This window comes from Equus caballus, chromosome 10 (assembly GCF_041296265.1).
Source record: "Equus caballus isolate H_3958 breed thoroughbred chromosome 10, TB-T2T, whole genome shotgun sequence".
NCBI lineage: Eukaryota > Metazoa > Chordata > Mammalia > Perissodactyla > Equidae > Equus > Equus caballus.
The window spans coordinates 73176028-73200333 of NC_091693.1; the positions used below are offsets into that span (position 1 = coordinate 73176028).

Sequence of the window (24306 nt, forward strand, 5' to 3'; positions counted from 1 at the left end):
TGAAGGAATGAAAATGTTTAATTATCTTATATGTTTTACCCAAACTACAGGTGATTACTGTGCCCATAGCCATAAGAACTTTGTATCTTGAATATCACTGTACCTGTGAATGAAGTGCATCTGCTCCAAGTAGACACAGCCTTTTGAAATATCTACACACAGGTCTACAAGGTCAACCAAGGTGAGTAAAGGACCATGAAACTGCAAGAAATGAAAGAAAAATTACAGGCACTAATTTTGCACTGTGTGTGTGTGTGTGTGTGTGTGTATTTATATATATATATATATATATATATATATATATATATAAAATGAAAGAATTCAAACAAAAAAGAAAAGATCAAAATTTATGTGCTTTCTACCCAAATATAGGTAAATAAGACTGCATTTAGTAAGCAGAGGCAATATAGGATCTTTGTTGGGAAGATCCCAGTACATCAGGGCAGACAGACCAAGATTTGAAACCTAGTTCTACTACTTACTAATTTCATGAACTTGCTCATGTTGTTTAATTCATTAAGCAACTTTCTTATATATAAAGTAGGATTAATAATACTGACTGCATAGATTTGAGATAAGACATGTAATCTGGCTGGTACATAACAGGCACTTAATAAGCAGTGCTTGCTCTCCTAAGTAGTAATAATGATTTAATCAGTGCTAACTAGTTTAATTATTGGCCCAATGTCACACTATAACATCAATAGAGCATTAGCAATACTCTATTTCAAGGTCACAGATTACTCCTCTCATCTGAGAAAGCCGGCACAGACACACAGTTGAGCCTGTACCAGCTGCAATAATTTCTACATGAAAAAAGCCAGTTGAAGTTTTTATCAGGACCATATGGAGAAAATCTGAAGTTGCTGCCCAGAGGCTATCACCATATTCTATCTGCCTTTTGCCATTTTTCTGCATTTACCCTGATCCAGACCTTTCTCATCCCTATGTGACGCATCTCAAACTTTCCATGTCTCCAGCTTAGCTCACTTCGTTGTGACGCACTGCCTGGAGAGTCTATTCCAGATTCCTGAGCACAGGCTCCACGGCAGTCCCAGGCTTCACCAGCCTCTCTTTACATCCATTTATTTCCCATGGTTTCTTCTCTCGCAATTTGTGCTTCAGCCACACTGGGCCACCTGCAGTTCCTTACACCTGCTCTGAGTTTCTCAACCTCTCTTCTTTATTCCTGCCATCATTGTTTCCTGGAATGCCCTCCTTATTCTTGATTTCCATCCATGTCCTTTACTGAGTATCTCAAATGATTGCCAACCTTGACACTCCTCGATTCCTCATAGATGAGTATTCTTAAGAGCTGTTCCCTCCACCTCCCTTGACAAGTTCATGTCCCAAAAGTTGGAAGAATCCTGATGTTCTGGAACTTAACATTGTCATGGTCCCACTCAATCACACCTAGATCTGATAACTGGGCTCAACCTTACTCCCAAGAATCAATCCCCTACAGCCCCATTCAGGTCCACTAGACGCCTGTCTCCTGGCCTGTGTCTGAATCTCAGCTGGGTTTCCTGACTGGCTCACCAGTTCCTCTGTGACTGGAACCCTGCTTTGCTCTTGGAAAATCCTACTCTACTAGTGAAGACGCTCTTTGCAGAGAATCCTGCTGCTGAACTTCAGTCTGGTGGCTAGTGCCCGGTTTCCTGCTGACAGGTTTCCAGAATGCTGCCTGCCTGCCTGCCTGGATCTCTAACTATCACTTGCTCCAGATAGCCCCTGTGACAAACTATTGGGACACCTCACCACCCCATGTTGGGCCTCTTTGACTCCAGATGCTGCCCTGGGCTACCACCTGTCATCTTTTGCCAAACCCTCCAGACAGACCTCCTCCCATCTGGGTCTGTCCCCAGTCAAAGCCTTTCACAACTCACATGGGTGTAGTTTCAGAGACTGTTCTAGCTCCCACTTTGGTTGTGTCCCAAACAGAAGACATCCTCCACAAAGCCTTCCCAGGTCTCCCCACTTGGACGTCATCTCTCTCTCCTCCGTGCTTCGGCAGCATATCCTCCAGTCCACTCTGATGGGCCTTCCTAGTCTCTACCTTAAATGAGTTATTTATATGTGACTTACCTCCCTCCCATGTGGCAAGGCCTTTGAAAGCAAGAGCCACATCCTTCACTGTTGAATAATGAACATGCAGCAAAAATTTGATGAATTAAATTGTATCTGGCTATGTATTTGTATTATTTTGATAGGTTGGGTGAGTTGTTTTGTTTTTTTTTGTTTTTTTTTTGCTTTTTCTATGTTAATTCAATCTTAGAATATCAAAACTAAAAGGACCCTGAAAAAGTTTTTGATTCAATATCCCACTTTATGGATGCATAAATTGAGCTCCTAAAGCTGAAGGACTAGACTAAGGCTTATGGACCTCGTTGCAGTCAACCCTCATGCATTCAACCCAACAATACAATCTCAGTGAGGGGCTGGCCTGGTGGCATGGTGGTTAAGTTTGTGCTCTACTTCAGTGGCCAAGGGTTCACAGGTTCCAATCCTGGGCACCGACTTAGCACTGCTCATCAAGCCACGCTGTGGTGGCATCCCACATAAAATAGAGGAAGATTGGCAACAGATGTTAGTTCAAGGCCAATCTTCCTCAGAAAATAAATAAATAATAAATAAAAATTTTAAAAAGTTTATTTTAAGGGCTAACTAGATCCCGGATCCCGCCACCACAGCAGGAGGTTTTCCTCTATGGAAAACACACACTTGTGCACACACATACACACACAAACTGAACCAGAGCAACTCCAAGTTCAAAGATACTAGTCATACTAAAGCATGGTGCTGAAAACGGAGAAGGGAATTAAATGCACATCCACATCCTGAGCCTGGAGAGCTGCACCCTCCTCCCCCTTCTTGACTCCCTGAACTGAGGCTCAGGCATTTATTGCTCAGGCGGGAGACCCACAGATTCCTCTCTGGTGAAACTGGTATATTCCAGGGAAGACATCCAGATGTTGTCATTACGGGTCCCTCGATGGAACATCAGGGTCCCACCTGACAGCCAAAAAGCAGCTGCCACAGATACATAGGCTCTAGTCAGCTTCTCAGTCCTCACTACTAAATATGAAAACCAGCCACAAGTGACCAGACATTTGAGAAAACTTTCTCACATTAAAAATAAATCGCAGAACAAAGAGGAAAAAGGAAAGCAGGATTGTGAAGAAAGCAAATTAACTCTTTAAAAAAACTATAATTAGTATCCTAGGAAAGATAAGATTTTGCAGGTATGGAAAAACCAGAATACTATTTTAAGAGGCAGTCAAAATATAAGAACGAGTTGTGGAAAATTAAAATTTTAAATTCTATTAAAAAATTGAGGAAATCTTCTCGAATTGAGAGCAAAAATACACAGAGTTGTTGGGGCCGGCCCAGTGGCACAGTGGTTAAGTTCTCACATTCCACTTTGGTGGCCTAGAGTTCACTGGTTCAGATCCTGGGTGCGGACGTGGCACTGTTTGTCAAGCTATGCTGTGGTAGGCATCCCACATATAAAGTAGAGGAAGATGGGAATGGATGTTAGCTCAGGGCCAATCTTCCTCAGCAAAAAAAAAGGAGGATTGGTGGCAGATGTTATCTCAGGGCTAATCTTCCTCAAAAAAAAAAAAAAAGAAGAGAAAAAAATACACTGAATTGGAAAATAGGAGAAAATAGCTAATAGAACAAAAACATAAAACAAAGTGGTACATTATCCAAATAGGGTTTCTAGAACAAGGAAATAGAGGAACAAAGAGTTTTATTTACTATAAATAAAAAATATGAAAAAAAAATCCCAGAATTGAAGGGGATGATATTCCAGGCTGAGTATCCAGATGGGTAAAAAGTATCACAGATAAGGAAAAGTTCCTAAAGTTTTCCAAAGGGGGGGGGCAAAAGGTAGGTCACTGATCATGAGTTCTGGAATCAGAATGGCGCGAGACTTCCTAAAGGCAGTTGTAAAAGCTAGAAACAAAGACGTAGTCGATTTATTTTTGAGAAAAAGTGATTTTCAACCTAGAATCCAGCCAAGTTACCAACGAAGTGTGAGGGAAGAATAAAGGACATCTTCCCAAAAAGAGAAATTTTTAAAAAAGGAGATTTTTGCCTCACAGGCATTCTTTCTCTTTTCTAAAATAGAGCAAAGAAGTCATGGAGTAAAGGAAACAAACGTCCAAGGTGGAAATTACCAGGGGAACGTGAAGGAAAGCCCTAGGACGACAGCTCTGTAGACAGCCTGGAGGAGACGCACCGCATTGGCTCCAAGAGGGAAGTATCCAAGAAAAAAATCATTAGGTGCTGGAGTATCTGATATATTTCACCATATTGAAAAAGTGTTACAATTCCATCAGAGTTTAGGAATATAGAAAACTAAGCAAAGGAGGCAAAAAAGAGGCATTTATTGGACTAGCCTTCCCACGCAAAGAATACACAATCATAGCATTTGAGTAACTTAGCTACAAATAATAATTAAATAGCCATAGTAATATAAACCTGCAATACTGATTTATCTAAAATTGTGATAACTGTCAGAGGATGGGGGAAGGAAAGTTTCTTTGTGCGGAGAGCTGGTGGGGTTGGGGCTGGTACATGAATAAGTCTGAGAGTTAATTCTTGCCTTTCATAGTAAGCGGTCATCAGATTTCCCCTAAGATCAAAAAATCAATGTGCAGCAGTATAAGCAGAGTATTTAGGAATTTCGATTTTTTTAGTTATATAATAGTGTACGTCGATAGAAATAAAAAACAAATTTTTTAAATCTACAGATTTAGATTTTAGTTCCTTGTTTTGTCTCATGTGTTTCTCATCTGAGATAGAAAGTAAGTTCTCGCAGGTGCTGTCACCTCTGGCCCTCGTTTCACACTCATCCCAGAGTATTTCCGGTGTCCACACTGTGCCAGGCACCGCTCTAGGCACTGGGGAGAGGAGGCAGGACGGACTGGGGCGGCATTTTGTGGGCAGAACTGTAGAGTTGACAGGACTTGTTAGTGTGGGTATAGGAAAAGAGAAAGCAAGGAATCAGATGAATGGAATAGAGGAGGATGTATGAAATCAATCAAGAGTTCTATTTTGGCCAAAATAAGTTTGAGATGCCTATTAAAATCCAAACAGATAAGCCAACTGGATAGGGACATGTAAGTCTAGTACTTAGTAAAGACATAAGGGCTGGAAATATCAGTTTGGGACAGACAGGCATATAGATTAAACACAGAGAAAGCTGTGCCTTTTCCAACTCCACACAACCTCTGTTCCCTAGAAAACATGATTCCGGCAGTGAGGGACCTATTTTCCCATTAAATACTAAAAACAGGCTCAAATAACATGGAAATGCCAGAAATTAGCCCAGGGTTCTAATTGTCCTAATCCAACACGAAGGAAATAGAACAATTCTTTCCACAGAAGTCTTCTGAGATTCTACCATCAGCCACAACTGCCAACTATTCAATTTAAAGAAAATTAATGGGAAATTATAGGGTATTTGCGTTACAAAATCAATGCTAAGGACCCCATTTCCTACCGCCGTCATCCGGGCTTTACGCAAATAGGTGAGAAGGTCTCCTCCTTCCATCAGTTCCAAGATAATGTACTGGGGTTCGTTCAGCAGACAAACTCCAAGCTGTCTCAGAATGTTGGGATGATTGAACTTGCTAAAAGGTGGAAAGAGATGGGCAAGATGACATGACAGCGAATGAAGTCCTGGCTGATGATCTTTATGGAATAGAGCAATTCTTCATTTATAGTTTCCTTTGAAACCTCTGATTTTTTTTTCTCTAATAAATGAAACCCTCTTTTTCTAAGTGCTGGGTTGTGGACTTGCCTTACGGAGGTAACATGGCAACCCCTAGTGGCCAACGCATATGGATAGAATAGGGTGAGTTTTCAAATATTTTATGTTTTGGAAAAGAAAGCAATTTTAACTAACAGCCTCCTTCAAAAGATATTTGAAAACATTATGTTTTGGGTCATCACAAGTATGAAATATTATTCTCTCCATTTTAGAGAAACAATTCAGACACGCAGGTTGGGCTACAACTCTTTTCCCAAGATGTCAAAGCAAGTAAGCCCTGATCTAATGATTAGAACCCACAGCTCGGGACTCCATCGACCACTGCCTCACATCCTCCCTTTAAGCTGTCTTTGAGCAGTTTTCACGACCGTTAACTGACCCTAACCTTGAAGACAATTTACCAAGACAAGGGATATTTTCGCTGACATCGTTGTACTTCAGAGAACACTCCCTTACTTGGTCTACTTGACTCATTATCACGCATTTAGAAAAACGTAAGCATGTTTACAGCTAAACAGCTTCAGAACAGCTTCACTTGCAAAACATGCTTCTTATTGAAGGTAAAAGGAAGAAAGACCTTTCGCCTGAGGACTGCCTGCACCCCGGCTCAGGAGACTAGCTTCCAGTCAATACTTGTCACTACAGACCCATTTCCATTTAAACTTCAGCCATGTTTATTTTGGGCATGACCTATTACATCAAGTCATTTTGAATGTTAAAAATCCATTACATCAAGGTCATCATTTCACAATGTACATAAATATCGAATCTATGATGCACACCTGAAACTAATATGATATTGTATGCCAATTATACTTCAATTAAAAAAAAAAAGATTTAATCCCACCAATCAGATGTAAAAGCTTCCTACTCAAATCAAGGGAAAATTACTTCAGCGCTGCCCTGATACCTCATCAGATGTGCCTCCTTCAGGAATTCAATCTTTTCCTGGTCTGTGGAGCCCTTCTTCAAAGTCTGTGCAACATAAAAACAAGCCAGGAGTCAGTATCACAGGCCTTTCTGTGAGCCCAGGGGTTAATGGAAACAATCTTTGTTTTGTTTTGTCACACCCGCTCTGAAAGCTGGAAATGGATAAGGGTGGTGCACGTGCGTGTGCTCTGTAAACGTAAAAGTTAGCCCGTGTTATTGCTAGTCTTTGAGTAGGAAAACCTGATAGATAAAAGATGTAGTAATATTAACACAAAGCCCCTCCAAAATAGAGAAATTTTAAAAAGAGACCAAATTTGGCATTTGGGCCAATTTCTTAATTTTCAGTTTTCTACTCGATATCTGTTGCCCCCTGCTTCCTTGCTCACAATACCCTAATTTCTTTCTTAGAGGCAAGGTGCCCGGTCCCAGACAATTGGTCCAAGCTAATCATGAAAATCGTGCTCTGCAGTTCTTCAGCCTCCCTTGCAAATAGGGGTGGTCATGTGACTCAGTTCTGGTCAGTGAGATGTAAGGGAAAAACTGCTGAGGGGGAGAGAAGCTTGTGGAATACTTTTACTTTCCTGAACATATACATCTAACACCATCCACCGCCCTCTTCCTGGCCTGAATGGAGATGTGATGCCTGATTCTTTGGCAACCATCTTGGGACCATGAGGCACACACAGTACAAAGTCAAAAGAATTTCAGATATACTGGGTTCTGACCTGACACAGTACTGCACCAAAGCCAGCAGTCACCTTGCTATATGAGAAAAATAAACACTTGTTTAAACCAGTTGAGGAGTAAGTTAAAGGACTATTAAATGATATCATTTGGAAATGGAGAGAAACTTGCCAACTTTTCTGGTTGTACAGCCCACCCTCAGAGTAATAAATTTCTAACAAGGAGTGCTTGGGATATTGCTCAATTACATAAAAGACTTATCACCGTTTTATCAAAAGAAAGCTTTACAAAAATAGGAGAGTTTTAGCTTCCCTAAAACTACATTAAATACATCCTGATGAACAATTGTGTAGTACAGGAGTCAGCGAACTACAGCTGAAGACTAATTCCAGCCTGTCACCTATCTCTGTATAGCTTGTAATCTGAAAATAGTTGTTACATTTTTATTTTATTTTTTCCAGCTTTATTGAGGTATAATTGATGTTACATTTTGAAATGGTTGGAAAAAGTAAAATGAAAAGAAGAATAATTCATAACACATGAAAATGACATGAAATTCAAATTTCAGTCTTCATAAGTATAGTTTTACTGGAAGACGACGACACTCATTTGTTTACATATGGACTATGCCTGGTTTCTCACTGCAATGGCGGAGCTGTGTAATTACAGCTGACACCGTATGGCCAGCAAGCCTACAATAGTTACTATCTGCCCTAGCACCTAGCTCCCTGAGGATGTGCCTTACAACCCTAGTTCTCTTATAGTATGTTTGAAGGGAAAAACTGTCGGCCAGGCCTTAGCTAATTAGTACCCTTAGCGGTAATGAGTAATTACAGAATTTATGTAGGAAATGGAAAAAGAAAACCTGATTTCTATAGCCATGGGTAGGTTTCTACCTTATACTACTTCTAAAATGAAGATCCCTCATCTTTTGTTATAGTTGGATCCACGTAAATCCATGTAAATATGCTGACACAACATGTTGAGGAGTGGAAAGAGCCACATTACCTTCACTGCTACTTTCGTCTCTCCACTTCCAGCTCCTAGGATGTCCACGGCGGTCCCCTCATACACCTCTCCAAAGGCCCCACTTCCCAACAAGAGGCGTAGAGTCAGTTTTTCCCGAGGGAAGGCGGGAAGACTTTCAATCTCCTCTTGGGTCGGAAGAGTACTGGAAAATAACAATGCTTTTGGTCTCCCAAAATGCGTATGGTTTACAAGCTGGTGTTGGTGTTAGTGTTTGAGACAGAAAGAATATGAGAAAGACAAGTCTCATGGCTTTGCAACACTGTAATGCGTTCTATGTGATACAGTGATGTGGAATTTTGCGTTCCTATTTCTTCTCTATTCCATCACCCAGAATATTCCTTCCCTATTCCAAAACCCAGACAGACCATGTCACTTTGCTTTAGACAGCTTCATTTTGACAGAAACATACCTGTGTGTGCATTGCCTCAAGATTTTTTTGCTGTAACTTGTTTTGTTAAAGTTATCAGTGTCTTCAGGTTACCAATTTGTGTAAAAAGCTATTGCAAACTAGTAGTAAATACATCTGGGTTTATGAGCTAAAAAGCGTTCACACACCTGATCTCTTATGTAAAACAAAATTTACCATGACCTCAAAAATCAACTCCATCTCCATCAGGTTAACTTTTAGAAAGCCAAGCTTCTCACTTGGAACATTAACAGGTAAAAAAATGCATTTGCATTGAAAATGCTTTGAGTTTTTAAAAGAGAATCTTGAAATCAGATGTGCTAAGTAATTTCTCAAGGAAAAGCCACCTCTGAACAGCTAATTTTGATCACTTCTCTTCTTCAAATCCTTCCTTTTTACATTTTGAATTATAAATTTCAAGGCCTATGACAATGTGATTCCTTTTTACATATTATAGGGTCTTGTATAAAAAGATATTTAAATATTTTCTTTAATTATTATGACTACAGAAGTTCAAAACTCATCTGTCTTAAAGAGTTTTTGTAGGCAATCACCATACAACTTGTGAAAACAGAATAAGATTGACTTAACAGCACACGCGCAAGACCCTTGGAATTCCTCTCTTCCATTTGCCTCCAGTTGACCCAATCATGTTACCATCTACTCTCTTCAACATAGTATTTATCTCCCTGTTTCATTTATTTTTGAATAACATGATAAAATACTGGAAAACAACTAATTTTTGCTTATTTTCCTCAGGATAGGATAACCATATAATTGCCTTCCATCCCAGGTCACATTTGGGAGTAGAGGGGGTGTTATTAATAATTATGCCAGAATAATGGGCATAAACCAGAACAATCCTGGGCCACACAGGATCCACGGGCACACTCTTTGTAGTTGCCCACTCTTCATCTAGGTGCCCCATAATCATGGCCCCAGTTACGCACTGTATCGCATAGCAGGCATTAGCCAGTCCCACTCCAGCTGCCAGACCTCGCAGCTCTGCCAATTCTTTGTCTTCGTTTATGAGAACTGTTAGCCCTTCCTTGGGAGTTTTTAGCTTCTTCAATCTTCTATGCCAGACTATAAAGAAAAAGGACATAATTTACAAAGTAAAACATTCCTTCCTTTTCCCTTTAGGAAACGTTAACAATGCACGTAAAAAGTTTATATATATAAGAACACTATTGGTGGAATAACAGAACTTGACTGAAACCTATGTCTGTAATAAAAAAACTAATTAATCCAGGTACAAAGCCATATAAAAACATATAACTTATACCACCTCACTTTTCATCTCACGTCTCAGTCACTTAACATATTTCTAATCACTATTATAAACAAGTTGAAGTCCCTTATATCAGAACTTATTTCTCAAAATCCCCCATAAACTAGATTCAAAGTAAACCAAAACAAATGTGTGTAATAATTACTAGTGAAACAAATTCATTTGTGAGTCCATGTATGTCCAGGTTACACTCCCCAGTAGACCTAAGGAATGCTTTCGGTATAAGGGCACACTTTCATTAAAAAGTGCAGAGTGTAAGAGTGTATATCCATTGTTGTTCGTATACACATACTCAAACACACACAAAAAATCATTAGAATGAAACCCACCAAATGTTACAGTGGTCCTCCCTAGTTAGAGAATCATGAGAGATTTGTCTTCTTCATACAAGGAACAAAAATTATTTTTATGATCATAAAGATGTGATTTTTTTGAAGATTAAAACACAATTATGTCAATAAGATCACTCATCTATACTAGAATATTGGCTCAGAAGTTGAAAACAGCAAGGATGCTTTGTGAGATTATCATTAAAATTTCAACTTTATTCCACAGGAGTTTCTGTATCCAACAGGTTAGTTTACTCAAGTCAAATTCCATCTGTGGGACCCCACGAGGAAAGATCTTAAGTACCTTTGCTGGCGTAATTTTTCAAACCTGAAAAGCTCTCACTACCCTCTTCATTTTTAAAGGTCCAGCTTAAGGGCCCACATCCTAAGTGACACTGTCTGAGACCTCTGCAACCTCGGCTGATCTCTCATCTCTGAATTTATAAGACCAATTGTGGTTGTCCATTAGCACTTCTATTTACTGTCTTGTACATTTCATATACTATTACCTTTTTCCGTTGTTTAACACATACCTCACGACTTATCTTTACACACAGGTATGTCTTACCTCCCTCCTTTAATGGCAAGATCCCGAGGTCAGCAATTGTATTTTGCTGTTTTATATTTTCCTCTGCTCCCAGCATAAGGCTAATGTTACAAATTAGACATGACCACTCACCAAAGCAAAGGCTGTCAATGCTTATTTTTAAAGCCTTGTTTCAACTAAGTATGATAGATGAGAGCCCTCAGCACAATACAAATTTTAAAACAATTGCAACTTTTCACGATTTTAATAACTCAATCTTTCCTCATGCATTCGCACACTCCTACTAATAAAACCACATGCACCGCTGCTAAAAGCAAAGAACCGAATTAGCTTAGCTATACTCAAAAATCCATGAGTTCCAAAGGGAATAAAGACCTTTAAGTCCTGAGAAAGTCAGCTATCCATAGGATGTCTTGAAAGCACAATAGGTTGTCTGAAATTATCTCATGTTCATCCACTAGAGTTACGGGTTTAAACAATGGTGATATACAAGTAGGCTAGCAAAGGTCAGATGAAGTATTCTTCAAGTAATACTCCTTCCCAGTAGGAAAGCAGACAAGCAGTCAAGCCTATATGCCAACTGCCAAATATACTGCAGTCCTATGGGTAATTCTGGAGGGGCTGGCTTAGTGGCAAAACATCAGCTGTGCAATACTTAGACTCGCTGGAACCACAGGTTAAAATCCCATCAGGGTCAGCTGAAATTTTTAGCTTTCCAAGTTAGCTGAAGGAGTTCCAGATAGTATCTGGGTGGAATCTGTGAAAAGAAAACTCAATTCAACTTTCAGTGTGCTCTCTAATAGCTTATGACTCCGATCAGCGTAGGGAAAGAACAAGATTTAGAACACAGTGAAATACTGGCTTTTTTTTATCCTGAGAGAGTTCAATCTCATGTTTGTAACTTTTCCTTAAAATTTTCCTTCTAACTTTCGCTTATTTATGAAAAAAAGAAGCCACAATTTCCTGAATATGTGCTTGAGTCTTCTTTTCTGGTAAGTATCATGCCTTTCCTGTAATGCTTCAGCATGTCAGGGACTCATTAATAATGATAGGGTGACCATACATCTTATAATCCAAACCAGGGTGCCTTAGGGACCAAAAAAGAGTGCTATTAATGTTTATGCTGAAACGATAGGAAAGAACCAGAATGTATGACCACTATGATAACCCTATAGGCCCAATACTTGACCAACCCTTTTGGGGATGTCACTGTATTTTCTGATCATTAAAGTAAATCTAAAAAAAAAACCAAAGACTTATAGGATTAACGCGTTAGTATAAAATGAATAGTGGGAAACAGCCAGTTTTCTATCTACCTAATCTAATTCTTCTGCTTTCTTGGTCATTTATAAATGAGCAGGGATTTGAAATAAGCAGGTCAGATGTCTGAAAGCAGGAGTGGGTCTTACAAGCCAGAAATGGATCTTCTGCAAAAGAGGCTCTGCTTATTCCAAACCAGGCTGTCTGCCTGGAGACCCAAACTATCCCGTCCAAGGATTGTCACTGGTCTCTCATTAATCCTATGCTGTTTTTACACCCAGAGTTATTTTTCTTTTACTTATTTCAAACTAGTAGCCACAAAACACATGTTATATAGCCAATCAGAAACAAACACTGTTTTAAAGAATATTAAAGCTGGGCAAGTAGCTTTATCTAAAGTACACCATGACGTGTAAATACAGATGTATTTTTCATAAAATTGTTCTCCCTAGATCCAGAAAACAATTTATAGAAGTTAGTGGTTATGAAAGTATAGTGAACGGTAACAATGTGAATTTCATGAATTTGTTTTATACAGGAGATTAAGTAAACTAAGATAAATCAATTAGTATGATCAAGTAAACAGTTTATTACCTATTTTTAAAAACTTATTTTACTTACCAAAGGTCAGTGGGATTATAAAAACCAGAAATATTCCAATTATAATCGTAAGTATAAAGCTTGTTTCTGGTATCCAAAAACCATCTAATGAAACAAATGAGAAAAAGAAATTAACCCACAGCATACGGCTATATAGTCCCAGTGATATGCCTGATACATCAGAGCTAGCTCCTACCAGATTTTTGCAAGCCAGTTGTTAAACTATGTACCTTGAAATAATCTATGGTGAGAGTATTTATATCATGGGAAATCAAAGTCAAGGTTGTTTTTTTTCAAAGAGCTGGTTTATCAACACACCATTGGGATATACCCACCCAGTCTTCCCGTTTAGAGGGACAGAGAAAACATGTATAATCTTTTAATGAATGTGGGACGAAGAAGTCTCAGTCTTCATATGTTATATCACTGGGATTACTATTTCTTCTGTAACATTTTCATACATATTTAATTCCATGGGCGTTAAACTGAGAAATATTAACATGGAAGCATGGTACCTTCTCTCATGTAGTTTCAGTTGAGTAGAGAAGACAAGTATGCAGACCAGAACTTGGCAGACTGGGGCCTTTGGGCTAAAACTGGTACAGCCTGACTTTGTACTGCCCATGAGCTAAGAATGATTTTTACATTTTTAAAGTATTAGTTTTAAAAGAAGAAGAATATGCTACAGAGATCAAATGTAGCCTGCAAAGTCTAAAATATTTAGTATTTGGATCTTTTCAGAAGAAGTTTGCCAAGCTTTCATCCAAATAACTAACTACAATACAAATAATAGTGATGTAAGTTTTATATAGAATAATTGGCTCTGTGTGTGTAGAATGCAATAATTCATTTGCCTAAGAAGCATCAGTTAAGCATCATGACGGGTTCATTTAAGATAGGCCTTGAAAGATGAGAAGAATTGCAATTGACAGAAAGTGAGGGAAAGGAAATCCCAGCTAAGGGGCCAAATGATAGGTGGTGGGAACCTGCATTCTAGGGTGAAGGAAACTAAGGCTGAAACTTATGTCATAAAAGCTTTGTGTCAGTCTGATATGGCTACAGCATAGGAATAAATATCGGGAAAGATGAATCACAATTGGAGGACAAATCACAGAACATCCTAAATGCCACACAAAAGTTGGTCTTGATTCTGAAGGTAGTGAATGGAGAGCCATTTGGGGCATTTCAAAGCAAGGTTAAGTGATCCGGCTTGTGCTTCAGCTAGATTAACTGTCAGCTGTGTGATTAAGCCAAGAGCACAGGCAAGAAATGATAGCTTAAATTAGGAAAGCCAAAGTGGAAATAGGAAAGCAGAAACTCATCAGACAGAAATCAAAATGGTAAATCAACAGAATTTGGTGACTAAGAAGAGGGAAAAACCAAATATGGTACTGAGATTTCTAGCCCGTGTGATTAGAAATATGATGGATCATAAACTAAAACAGGATACACAGTGGAAAATAGAGATACTGGAGAACAGACAAAGTATAGTTTTAGGCCTGTTTTGTGTAAGATGAGAGTACCAGGCCAGGATAATAAGGTTGGATAAAGACCAGACTGTGGACAGCCTTGGAAGCCTATCTAGGAGCACGGACCTTGATGTGGCAGGCATTAAGGAGTAGCTGATTATTGCTGAGGAGAAAAATGACATGATGATGTTGACGTTTTAGGAAGACCACTGCAGATGAAATGAATAGTTCGATAGTTCAGATGATAAGTTATACAGTCACCCAATTTACTCCTAAAGTTAACAATGTACTTATCTTTTCCCCTGAATCTCTGCATAATAAGTTAGTACGTAGACAGACATGGTACCATACCTCCAGCTAATGGAATATTCTCACTGATTCCACTATATTCACCAAATCCCAGAGTATTTGCAGCTACTACTCGGAACTGAAATGTTCCTTTCAGGTTTTTGGACTTCCATGTGCAAATGCTACTGCAAGATCCATTAAATGCCATCGTCCACATTAAATTCTGCTTCTGTGAATCATTTGAAGTACCCTTTCTGCAAAAGAAAGAGCAAAATTTTAAATACAGAAAATATATGAGACAACATATGTGTTATTTCTAGAAGCTCATGTATCATTTTAATGACAGCACTCCAGAGCGTCTCCTATTGCACACTCTACCCTTGATCTCATTCCTTTCACATGGTTTGGCTACAGAACACAGCATCGTCTTATAAAGTCATCCCAGCAATGCATGGAGCCAACCTACTCAGCCCATGAGGAAAATAATGAATAATCAGTGGCCAAGAGAAAGCTGAAGAGCCTTTTCCTACTATCAGAATGTGTAAAATTGCTTCACAGTTCCAAATACAGAACACAATCATTCCATAATTTTTAACTGGAAATTTTCTATTTTTCTTAATTCTCAGTCTCTATGCCATCTGTAGCTTACATATACATATCTGGATAAAATAAAACGCAGGTCATAAAATTGGTAAGGACAGTGTAATAGTTTGGCTACCAAGGTTATTGTTATATCTGAAATTCCCAGGTTCATTCCTTCCTTTTGTATTGGCCTATACTCTACCTCAAAGTCAGTCCATGTTATTCTTCATATGAAATGTGGAAAGAGCACAGGAGATGGGTTCAAAAGACGTGACTGGAATGGTTTTTACCAGAATCACCTGCTGAAGGTAAGCTCAAGGCCTTCCAGTTCTGACAATGAACTTTTCAAGTCTGAACCTTTTCAGACTGCAACAGTTTTAGGACTTGGTGCCCACCCACAGCAAGCTCAGGGATATGTAAAGGAAGTTCTGCTCCTACTAATGAGTGGTCGTCCTGAAAGAGCAACAAGGACAGTGAAGGCTGAGCCTCTGGGGGACAGGAAATGGGCAAGAACGTGAAGAGGATCAGGGCAGCAGAGTTGGTCACAACTGTTACCAGGAGCTAATGACCATCCTAGGAACCATCCTGAATAAAGCTTTATGACACAGTGTTTTTGTACATTTTGTGAAGTCTCATGTTAGGTATTGGGAATTTCATTGTTCAACCCAAACAACTGTGATCCCAAAAAAAAGGAACTCTTAAAAGTTTATAAAATGGTTCTTCACAATTATTGGCCTTTGAGGAAGAGAAGGAAGAATTCTGACATTGGTTGAGCATCTTCTATTTACAACACAACACACTGGTACTTTTCATATGTTATTTCATTTCACAGAGTCTTCGCAACAACCTATACAGGTAGAGATTATAACCCCATTTTACAGATGAGGAAACTTAAGTTCAGAAAAGGAAGAAAACAGAGGCCAGCCCAGTGGCACAGCGGTTAAGTTTGCATGTTCCGCTTCAGTGGCCCAGGGTTTGCTGGTTCGGATCCTGGGTGCGGACCTATGCACCACTTGTCAAGCCATGCTGTGGCAGGTGTCCCACATATAAAGTAGAGGATTATGGGCAGGGATGTTAGCCGAGGGCCAGTCTTCCTCAGCAAAAAGAGGAGGATTGGTGGCAGATGTTAGCTTAGGGCTAATCTCCCTCAAAAAACAAAAGGAAGAAAACAAAGATTTAAACAGGGTCTGTGTGCTGGGTTGAATAGTGTCCTCCCAAAATTCATACCCACCCAGCCCCAGTGAATGTAACCTTGTTTGGAAATAGGGTCTTTTCAGATGTAATCAAGTTAAAATGAGGTCAATACTGAGGTAGGGTAGGTTCAAATCCAAGGAAGGGTGCCCTCTCAAGAAAACAGAAATTTGGGCTCAGACACACACGGGGGAACACAGACACACAAAGGGAGAACACCATGTGACAACAGAACCAGAGAGTGGAGTGATGCATCGACAAGCCAAGGATGGCCAGCAATCACCAGAAGCGAAGAAGAGGCAAAGAAGAATTCTTCCCTAGAAGCTTCAGAGGGAGTATGGTCCTGCCAACACCTTGATTTCAGACTCTTAGTCTCCAGAACTCTGAAAGAATAAATGTCTATTGGTTTAAGCCACCCATTTGATGGTACTTTGTCATAGCAGCCCTAGGAAACTTAGACAGTCTGTTTAGCTTCCAAGTTCATGCACTTTGCACAACCACTGCCTCTGCACCATCAGCGAGTACACCAGGACTAACTAGAGTGTCCTGACTGAAGAGGTTACTTTGAGATACTGAAGGCACAGAAATTCATTCTATTATGGCGTGGTACCTGTCCTGAAGCTACAGACTTGAGGCAAGAAAATGCAAAGTATTTATGGAGCTATGCACTCCGTAATAGGGTCCTAGCAAAACTGTGGTGTGGCCTGGCTGGTGAACATGACAGTCACAGACTACCAAGGCCATTCTCTAGATCAGAATGTATTTCACTCTGCATGAAAAACAGGAACAGACATTTCAAAGTTTCAGTTAGAAATGTGGCCAACGTAATTCTCTAGCATGAGCAAGAAAATTTTTTAAGGTTATGGGAATGCCAGAGCAAGACGAAGCAAAAATAGACGTAAAGCTCAAGTTGCCAGGACTATAATTATGGAAGTGACTTTTGTCCTTGGAGTGTCTTAAAAGATGGCTTCATAGTCCCGTGAGGGGAGTGTCTGTGGAATTTGGAATTCTCCCTTCAAGTTGGCATGAAATCAGTTCATCTCAGCCAGTTATGATTCACAGAGCTCCCCATGCTGGCCGCATCTGAGGTTGCATATTTTCATCAGCTGCATGGTTTCCATGGAAGGCACACTTTCAGGCCCTGGGAACACACTACAAAGGGTAATCTTCAAGAGCTGGAGAATGCTGTGTGACCTCTACGCGTCAGACCGTTTCAGACTTTGACCCGATTTTACATTCTGAAAAACACCTACCTCATTTTCAATTCTCACCAGACATTATTCATCTGACTAAAACAAATTATCCTCAGAAATTCACTTGTATATCATCATCTAACATCAAACATCAGCTCAGTTTCTTGAACAGAATAGATATTAAGTAAATATTACTTGCATGCTCTAATGATTGAATTATTTCCATAAAATTTTGACAGGTAGTTGCAGATTTCTGAGAAGAATGATGTGATCTGCCCTATAATTGGAGTGTCAAGGCTGACCGCTAGTAATTTGAGCAAGGAATGTAAGCATGCACGCAAGGTCCTTAAACTAAGGATCTTTCATGTTTATTTACAGATGCATATTCATAAATATTCTTAATTGTGATCTAATAATACCTTAAACTTAAATGTTTAGCCCTTTGTAGTTTACAAAGCACCTGTACGAACAGACCTACCTGACCTCAAGGATGTAGTACATAAGTCGACTTCCATTATCATCAGCTTTTTCCCACTGTATTGAATTTTTACTTCCATCTAATAATTTTGGAATGCCTGGTTTACTTGGGACTCCAGCTTTGGAAACAAAAGAAAATGCTGATTGACATATTAGAAGTATAAAATATTCTGCATAACATCTTTCTATAGAATATATTTACTAAGGAGAAAGTCCAATACATTAAAGAAATATTCAGAAATATTCTCATATGAGTGCATACTTTTAAATGAGCATCTGAGGTTTTTATTAGCTATGGATTAGATGGATTAATGAGAGGAGTAATAATATATCTTTGCTTGACACAAAATAAATGATGCAAATAAAGAAAACTATTATAAGCTTTGGAGCATTTTCGCTTGATTGTTACAGGAATTCTTATAAGGAGTTATGTATACCTTTTAGAACACTAATTTAATATACTTTCTAGATTTTTTATTTTTAGCAACCGGAATATAGTAGTCAGTAAGTAAATATTTGCGGAACACTCAGTAACACTTTTCATTTAGTTCTCACTACAAAATATCCCAGCTAGACAGGAAATCAGAATATCAAAAGCCAACATAATTTGGCTCAGTTCACGATCCTGCCACACCAGGTCAGTGTTCTCTCCTTACTGCCTGTAAGGACTCCTATCTCTTTTCAATTTCTTCACTGAAGCTCTAGAAATAGTAATTTATTCTTTTAAGCAAAATTTCCACCTCTAGGGTTGGTGAAATGTGATGATAAAGGAATTGAGAAACTTGTAGTGTTTTCTGAGTGTTGAGTATCTTAGTACTGACCTTTAGTCTTAAAGCTTTCTGGAAGTGAGATGCTGTTTTCTCCTGTCTTATAAACCACCACTACGCGGACATTGTAGGAAGTATAAGGTTGTAGATCTGTGATGTTACAGACATAAGCAGGACCTTGGCTACATGAAGCTTTGACATTGTAAAATTCATTGTACTTCCACTAGAAAAAGAAGCCTCAATTAACATTTTTGTTTCCTTAAGAAAACTTTCTTATACATAGAAATTCACAAGCATATGGCAAGCAATGAAAACATAAAGTTTACTTTCTGTTAAAAAATGAGTTTCTTTACGAGTATTTGAACCCAAACAGTATCTTCACTACCAACAACCTTTTTTGTTTTTTCTGATAAGCTGTAACTGACTTGAATGACAGTTCTTAAGGTAAGTCCAAGGTGGGACATACATCTCTCACTACATATCCTTGGGGAGGGCTCAGAGCGTGACTTGTTATTTCTAATCATAGACCCTGCCATTAAATCAGGATGGCTAAGAATGCAAATTCACAGCTGAGGGACAATGATTGATCGAAACAATGATACTTTCAATTCCATGGATTTGCTAATTTCAAAATAATATTTTTACATATTTTGATTCTTTAAAGAAGTCCACAATGACTTAAAAGTTTAAACATTCAGTTTTTCCTCCCAAAACTCTCTCCAGACATCCAACCAGCATTTCTTACTTTTATATATAGAAAGCCTAGTTCCCTAAAAGAAGGAAATTTTTGCCCACCCTCTCTCAGCCACTAAGTAGCAAAGTTAGAAGTTAAATACGGGAAATGTCACTTTCATTTCACTTTAGACACTGGGTCTCTAATTACAGCCATCTTAAACTTCTTTCTCTGTGAGATTTATTTTTTAAAAATCTGTATATTTGGACCTTTAATACCTGTATTTGAAAATGGTGATTTTTTTTCAATGTATAAATAGGAAAAGACAGAAGATGTGGCATTTTGTCAAGGGCTCTTAGTGTATTTTCCCCAGTAGAGTTTCCTAAGAAGGTCAGTTTCCATAAATAAACCTTACTTTACATCTCCTTTTTCATTTAGCACTCACAAGGTCATGTCATTTCATTGCATGAACACTTTATATTAGTTTTCTATTCAGTTAGGAATGATTCTTTATAGCACCTTCAGGAAGCGGACCGCCTTGTTATAAAAAAGAAAGGGGAGTGAAAGAAAACAAATGCTGGTGCCAGAGACCTTGCCTGCTAAACTCATAAATGTATCAATTCCACTGAGACATAAAGCCTAATGAAACAGATGCACTGGATCCATAAGATCTGCTCTGAACCCTCCGAGAGAGACAGAGAGAGAGAAAAAAAAATTGACTGTTGGCTCAAAAATTTTAGCCTTTTTTGGTCCTGCGTCCTGAATGATCTACTATAGTAACTACCTTAAGTGGATAGTCTGGATGACCTAATATTCCACACCATCCAGAAATTATCAGAGCTCCTTGGAATGTCAGGGAGATGTTTGACCAAGGGTTCTGCTGGAAAACTGCATTGGCCTTACCACAGCAACAACTATTCTGGGCAGACCACCAGCTTGGAGAGGTGCCACAGGCCACCCTAGGCAATCACAAGGGAGTCGACCTTCCATTTGTCAGAGGCCAACAAGCGCAGGGGTGAAGGCTACCACAGAGGGATTTTCAAATTATTTGGGCGAGGGTGTGGGGGAAACGGTGCAGACTATGATGTCTCAGAGACCGGAACTTCAGAAATGTTTGTTTGGTTCTTGTAGGGATTTCCCCAGACAGCTGAGAAAAATACAATTTTAATGGACTTCCATGAAAAAAAAAATTTACCAAAGTGAAATTACTTGTTTCTCCTCAATCTTAAACTGAATATATTCTTCTATACACTGCTATGATAAAGAATCTGTGGAATTTAAGACCTCGATAGAAATTTAGCTTTGTGCTCTAATTCCCTCATTTTTCATCTAAGGAAATTTTGACAGAAAAGATGAAGACTGGAAGTTTACCCTTTTCTCCATCTTTTCTTTCTAAAAAAAAACATTAATTAGACACGTATTCACCCTCACCACTCACCCTTCAGAGTTTCAATTCAATATTGATTCCCCTCAGAGAATCAATAGGATTATTCCTAGCTGTCCTACCATCATGAGGTAGGTTCAAGTTGCTCAAAGGAGGTAGAACTTTCTGACTAGATGTCACTCAGGAACCCCCTCCGAACACAGCCTTCTACGGTGCTCATCAATTAGTACTTAGCAATGGTCACACATGCAGCAATTACAGCAGCTTACATTTTTAGCTTCATGATTTTCTAAGGGGTCTATCTGAAACCTGTGTGGACGAAGTTTTGAAACAAAAAGTACTGTATGAAAGTCATAAGGACTGAACCACGTGGTCCTTGTCGGCTGTTCTTCTCCCAGACTTTGAGGAGTGGGGTGGGTGACTAATGACTCATATTCCTTCCATGGATAGCACCCAAGTAGGACTGCCGTAGGGATGAATCAGCCCCAGGGTCCTCCTCTGCCTAGCTGGTGATATCTGACTCATCATGGCGCCCGTCTGGGTCTCTGACATCTCATCAGTAACATGAGAGGTTAGAGAGTCATCATTTCTAAGGTCCTTCCCCATTTCATTTATTTGATCTAGGAAATGGACTCTACATCCCTCCCCTTGAATTTAAACTGAACTGCATTAAGCTTACTTAAATAGATGTCCAAAAAGAGACGATCTTTCAATTTCTCCAACTCAGCTGCATTTTTATGAGATGACCATTTTTTTTAAAAGGCAACAAATCATCATAAATATGCTCAAGGGAAAAAGTCCGATGAAACTGTGGCCTTTGGTTTTATCACTGTTTCATATTTTTCATAATTTTTATCTAAAAAGTACAGGATCATAAAAAATACCTTATATAGTAAAATTTTAAACCATCCCGGGAAGCAATTCCATTTTTAAAGAAAAGTGAGGCCACAACTATATTAATTTGTTTTTCAGTTACCACTGAACAAAACCTTATTAAGCAATCTTTACAAATGTGGAGACACAAATATGTAATAGTGAAAATGAAATGTAGCAATTATAAAACAATCCATTCTAAGTGTGTCAATATAAAAATCAATGTAGACTTTCCCTAATAGTGATTTAAGCAGATTAATTGATGCTTTAAAATTCAGTGGATATTTTTATATTGGTTAAAGCAAGAAGATTTTAGATGAGGAACTACTTAAAGTTTACAAGCCAAGATCAAATTAGTTTTGAATAAATTAGTTTTATATTTTACTTCTCTCCTGTTGCTACACAGCCCTTAAATGATTGAAAAAACATTTCTAGACAAGGTTTTGGCTTTCTTATTTGTTCATTTCTTTCATTTTTTTTCATAGAAAACACAAAATTGCTATGGACTTTAAACCAGAGAACCATGTTGATAACGTCTAAACTAAGTAAAATATTATGAAATCAGTAAACCATAACTTATACCCGTTTACACTGAGCCTTTTAAGAGCAAATTAACCTCTTTGGGAATTCTTTCCATCAGAAATTAGTCTAGAGAGCTTACAGCTTCTATGTGCCAAACCCAAATCAAAGAATCTTGTCAAATGTATTGTCACTTTATACAAGAGACATACTCTAGAGATATGAAAAAGGCCTTCCGATTTATTTTATACCAGAAAACAAAGATTTGCATCAAAGTATATGATGAGATCTACCTTCTGGAGTTCAAACCAAAATCTGGTGAGGTTAACGTTAGACGGAGCCTTCCAATCTAATTGCAAACTAGTGTTCCCTGGAACCAAAGCGTAAGGTTTCTCTGGTGTGTCAAACGTTTCGACAGTGACAAGATGACTCTCGGCACACCACATTTCCTCGGCATGGCAGGCCAGAACCTTTTTGTGAAAAAGAACAATTGCTTAATCTTTTCAGAACCTTGTGCTTGAGAATGACAATAAAAGTGCCTAGTACACTGACTGTACCTTTAACATATATAGTTTTCCACCAGACAAGCTAGTAACAAGGACAGCAAGCCTTCCGTTTGCATATTCACTTTGCCTTAGAGGAGTCTTGGGAATTAGGCCCAGGTGTGAGATGGCCAGCTGATAGCGGACTGACTCTTTAGGTCCATTCGGCTTGCGAGATTCTCCCCAGGATACGAGGAGGCTGGTGTCTGACCGCACGGTTGTGTTAACGGGCCAAACGGCCTCCGGTACTGAAATAAATAGCAACGCATGATAAGGGATGTTGCAACAGCACTGAAAGATGGAAAGAAGTAGTGGGGTCTTGGTTGAGGAAAAATCGTATCATGTGAGCAGAATGAATGACAGATGTTCCAAAGGAAAGCCAGCCTCTTATATAATGGGAAGTTAGCAGGCTGCCTGAAAGGCTCTCGCTTATTTTTGCCCAATGACTAAATCATTCTCTGACTCCAGCTCAAGGATATGGCCTATGATGATGAATAACCCAATTCGGGTGAGTTTTTTGAATGTCATCAGAGGCATCTGAAAGAAATGGCATCACCTCATAATAATCACCACCTCTTAGAAGACAATTTTAGATTCTAGATGCATTTTCTTTAAGGCAATGATGTTATATTACTTTAAATCTCGTGCCCTCAGTAAAATACGCAGAGAAAAGGCTTGATCTTCCTGTCTCACCACATGTACAGAGACCTACGAATATATGGGAAGAGGGTGACACTGTGTGGTGAGACCAAAGAATGTGTTTCTTGTTCAAACTATTGATTCTAATGTTTCACCTTCTTGTTGCTTTTCATTTTGATGGAATACTACTCATCCTATTCTGGTGTTAGAGCAAAAATCAAGTCTTCAAAGTACTTTTCAACAAATACGTTTTTCTTATTAAGCTTAGAAAAGCTCACATAATAAAGATTACTTAGCATTCAGATAAAAAAACATATATAGACATTTACATCACATATATCACAAAATGGCACTCTAGAAACGGACAGCATGTCCATAACTCACCTCCACTTTTAGTTTTTCCCAAAATCTCTTTTCCCCGAGGTAATTGTTCCAAGGGATCTGAATAATAATTCTTTACAGCTATCTGTATCACATACGTTGAAAATGGTTGTAAACCTTCAATAAGGGCTATACTCTCCTGAAATTCCTGTAATTAATTTTTAAAAATCAATATCTGATTCTTTGTTTTTGTACAAAAAGGGAGAAAATATTCAATCAAAGGGAGAAATAATTAGGAAATTAAAAAAAGTTAATATATTTTTTAATCATGGATCATGAGTGACAATGTTCACTGTCCTAACCTGCCCAGACCTGAGTTGTTTAATATCTCCAAGAATAAATGCCAAATGATTGGCAGTTTTCAGTCAATTCTGTGCCATCCTCATTTCAGGTAGGAAGCTAAATTCCCCGAGCAGGACACTGTTTCATTAGCATTGCGTTAGAAATTCAGCAAGATGGGATTGTAAGGATGT

At 38.7% G+C, this 24306-nt stretch overlaps 1 protein-coding gene across 4 annotated transcripts in view; it reads right to left on the reverse strand.

The window, feature by feature from the left end:
* Positions 1–24306, reverse strand: part of ROS1 (ROS proto-oncogene 1, receptor tyrosine kinase) — a 105548-nt gene that overhangs the window by 20140 nt on the left and 61102 nt on the right. For all 4 annotated transcript variants that reach the window (XM_014734715.3, XM_070223686.1, XM_023650973.2 and 1 more), the window contains 12 exons: positions 23837–23981; positions 22829–23061; positions 22565–22741; positions 18877–19045; positions 18057–18174; positions 14676–14866; positions 12877–12960; positions 9779–9914; positions 8402–8564; positions 6690–6754; positions 5510–5639; positions 104–201 (listed from right to left, as the gene is read on the reverse strand). In XM_014734715.3, the coding sequence (XP_014590201.2) occupies positions 104–201; positions 5510–5639; positions 6690–6754; positions 8402–8564; positions 9779–9914; positions 12877–12960; positions 14676–14866; positions 18057–18174; positions 18877–19045; positions 22565–22741; positions 22829–23061; positions 23837–23981 (1709 nt within the window). The remainder of the gene's footprint in view (positions 1–103; positions 202–5509; positions 5640–6689; positions 6755–8401; positions 8565–9778; positions 9915–12876; positions 12961–14675; positions 14867–18056; positions 18175–18876; positions 19046–22564; positions 22742–22828; positions 23062–23836; positions 23982–24306) is intronic.